The sequence below is a fragment of the Sphaeroforma arctica genome (genome assembly GCF_001186125.1).
Source record: "Sphaeroforma arctica JP610 unplaced genomic scaffold supercont1.1067, whole genome shotgun sequence".
Taxonomy (NCBI): domain Eukaryota; class Ichthyosporea; order Ichthyophonida; genus Sphaeroforma; species Sphaeroforma arctica.
Window position 1 is genome coordinate 13,383 of NW_014039491.1, and position 3,716 is coordinate 17,098.

At 42.6% G+C, this 3,716-nt stretch overlaps 1 protein-coding gene across 1 annotated transcript in view; it reads left to right on the forward strand.

Moving 5' to 3' along the window:
- Window positions 1–1,125: 1,125 nt before the first annotated feature.
- The window catches only part of SARC_09868 (hypothetical protein), a 4,687-nt gene continuing 2,096 nt past the window's right edge, over window positions 1,126–3,716 (forward strand). Inside the window, exons 1-3 of the mRNA XM_014296103.1 lie at window positions 1,126–1,507; window positions 2,439–2,524; window positions 3,268–3,421. Of these exons, the coding sequence (XP_014151578.1) occupies window positions 1,205–1,507; window positions 2,439–2,524; window positions 3,268–3,421 (543 nt within the window). The 5' untranslated portion in view covers window positions 1,126–1,204. The remainder of the gene's footprint in view (window positions 1,508–2,438; window positions 2,525–3,267; window positions 3,422–3,716) is intronic.

Sequence of the window (3,716 nt, forward strand, 5' to 3'; positions counted from 1 at the left end):
ATAAACATATATACTTGTGTGTGTGTGTGGAAGTACCTATAAGTACGTTCAAAGACTACATAGAAGTATGTCTATACACTGCAAGATATAGACTGATAAATATATACGTATATTTATAAAAAATAATACATAAACCGTGTACACGACCCCAAATGTTCAGGTAAACTAATCCGTGATCTAGAGAATCACGGAAGTAACTTTGCCACATTGCTGTACACATAGTCTCAGTGGAAGCTAATTTCTTGCCATAAATATTTGTGAATGTGTTTATAGATGTTCAATAAGTAAAATAAACCAAGCTTCATACCCTTGCATACGTTAATACGTCTCTACTATTCAACAACTACTGCGTGCGTCTAACAAACGTCAGACAAACGTCAGTCAAATTATACACATCTCTGTGCTGGCTGAGAATAGCGTGGGTACATCTGCATCAGGCACTTGGTGCCCGTATTCTGACCGAACCATCTCACACGACATATCTTCTAATACATGTCGCCATCAAACAAACAAGTCATATATATTGACTGATACGATATTAACGCTATTAACAGAGCTGCTACAAACACAGTGGAATAGTATACTATACCTCTCTGCCTAGCATTGCCAGTCTACGGGCGATTGCCAGCCCCACCACCCCGGCCCCAATAACCACGGCGTCGCTCTTCATAGTATCCGCTTAAAGTGTTTCAGTGTTATAAGTGTTTTAATACAATATTAATAGTGGTCATCTATTCTGCAATCGCTTTACTTACTATTCTGCAGTCGCTTTACCTACTGCTAATGCGTAATGCTAGGTATGTATGTAGATATGCAAGTCTGTATATATGGAACTCTTCGTATATCGTCGACATTGCTTCTCCTTGAGTGTACATTTCATGCGATACACTCTCGGCTGTCGTATTGAACCATCCTCATCATACACTCAACATTATGAGCGAAGTACGCCTTATATAGTTAATTATATACATAGCCCTCAATTATACACATATATAAATATATGTAAATAAATAATGATTAAAGTAGATCAAGTTTGTGATATCGCTGGCGTCACTTTGATGACATGACTCGCATTTCACACTATTTACATACAGTACGTACATAAATACACACAAAATACAGATAAGTAAATATGTATGTAAAGACATAGCCCTATAAATATAAATGATAGTAGTAACATTGTACACTATAAACATACAGCATCATGTTACGGTCACGTTTGACCTACCTACTGCCGAAACCTCTCTGTGCCACACAGGAGCTATGTCGCACGCCAATGCTACCCATAGTACGAAACCACCACACACGCACACCAAACACTCTGCGATCCACACAGGCATGCAAATCAGGTCTAGACACTAGGATAGGCACGAAGGCGTCGTCCACACGCACATACGCAGCCATCGCATTCAAACAACGCCATGCGGACGAGATGGTGCAATGGATTGATGTACCTGCTGATAAGCAACCGGACGGCATTCACTTGGCCAATGACTATCTTACAGAGGTACATATTATCTTACAGAGGTACATATTGTCTTACAGAGGTACATATATGCACTTTGATTGTTAGCATCAGCTACCATTGCGTGGCATGACCTGCCGTGTCGTGCTCTCGTGTGGTTAATGTATGAGACTATCGTGTGTGCGTTTTCCAACGACGTATCGTGGGTGTGTAGTCTACGTTCTGGTTCGTACCGAATGATGATACATCTCTTGGACCCATGTCATCTAGTCACGTGCTGCTACATATAGGACGTTTACCTGTGTTTGTATCAAGTCTTATGTGTGAGTAGTGTACTTGGTGCCCAAATGTGAGCTGATGAAGTGGTTGCTGTGTATATGTATCGGTCGTAGGTCTTTCGTGTGTACTACATAGATAGCCTGCTGTCTTGACGTCCTCTATAGGCTTGTGGCGTGGGCTGTACTTGCATACGAACATTTAAAGCCCTTAAGGCTGTGTATATATATTGGTCGTAGGTCTTTCGTGTGCACTACATAGATAGCCTGCTGTCTCGACATCCTCTATAGGCTTGTGGCGTGGGTTATACTTAAATATGAACTTTTAAATCCCTTAAAGATGTGTATATGTATATGTATCGGTCGTAGGTCTTTCGTGTGCACTACATAGATAGCCTGCTGTCTCGACATCCTCTTTAGGCTTGTGGCGTGGGTTGTACTTGCATACGAACATTCAAAGCCCTTAAAGATGTGTATATGTATATGTATTGGTCGTAGGCCTTACGTGTGCACTGTGTAGTAGACCATATCAATCTAGATATTCGACTGTAATAGTCTGCATAGTCGTGGTGTGTGGTAGGGGCACCCAGTTTTCATGCGTTGCCTTGGAGACTCATGCCCATCGCCGAACTTCGGGTAACGCCAACAACATGGAGTTTGTAGACACGTGTGTAATTTTGTATTTCTCCAACACACAGACTGAACACACCGCCATGGCTGCAGAACTCGCTGGTTTGATGTCGGGGGTGGTCGATCCTTTCACGCTACAGCCCATGAACAAACGGTATCTGTGCATGTGTTGTAGAACCCCATGAACATACGGTATCTGTGCATGTGTTGTAGGCTAGGCAGCCCCCAATGCAGCGAGACTATAGGGGTACTTTTATTATTTACAAGCAGGCACTAGCATATACTCTTATTAACCAATGGGAACAACCCATGGGGAGGCTAGATATCTGCTTGTGCTCATTGTACCTCCTTCTGAAATGTGTGCAGTCGTACCCACAAAGTGACTGCTTTGCGGAACAGTGACATGTGTATGCAACGTCATACCTAATTTAATATGGGCGTTCACAGTACAGTCGTATGTAGATCGGCAGATTAAACGGACCGTCGAATGATATGGCTATGTAGTATTGTGATATACTTCACCGATATATGCATGCGCAGGGCTGCAACAGTACCCCTATATTTTAACGCACCAGTACTGAGATGGCGTGCTCTAGAGTCTGTCAACTGTGTCTATTTATAGCCGCACTGGCGTTTCCCATTGCATGCAAATGCTTGCGTGCTGGTGTCAGTGTTCATATGTTCTGTGTATACGCCGACAGGACTGTCTACTGCCAATCAGCAACACTCGCCGCGACGATGTGTTATCGCATTTAATAGGCCCACTATAGCCTATCTATTCACCACTTTTGTCAGATATTCTTGGAGAAACGTTCGCATAGATTGTGGAGCTCAGTATTTTTGGAAGTATGGTTTGTTCTGCTCTAATCTTAAAACCCGTTGCCCCATACCACTCAGGGCTACAGATGAACTCGCATCGAAATTGGGACAGAAACGCAAAATGAAATGCCTGCACGGTATATCGCAGCTCAAAGAATTGCCGGCTACCTACCAAGCAATCCAACGCCTGGAGAAGGAGGGTCTGTTTAAGGGGGCCGTGGATTCATTGCAGGTATGTCCTTAGTCACTTGTTAGTTATAACTTTGTTTTAGGCTTGATGTATTGCGTTTGTATAGTCGATATCGTATCGTTTTAGGCGAGCGTATCATATTTTGTGGAGGGTGTATTGATTGATGGTGTTTTGGTTATCGGCGGGTGCGGAGTTGTATTGCAGAGCCCAACCAAGTGTGTCATAGCTGGTTATCTCGATCTGGTTCGATGTGTATTTTGAGTTTATAGGTGTATATCACAATAAACACCACCGTGAATATATATATATATATATATATATGCACACACACACACAC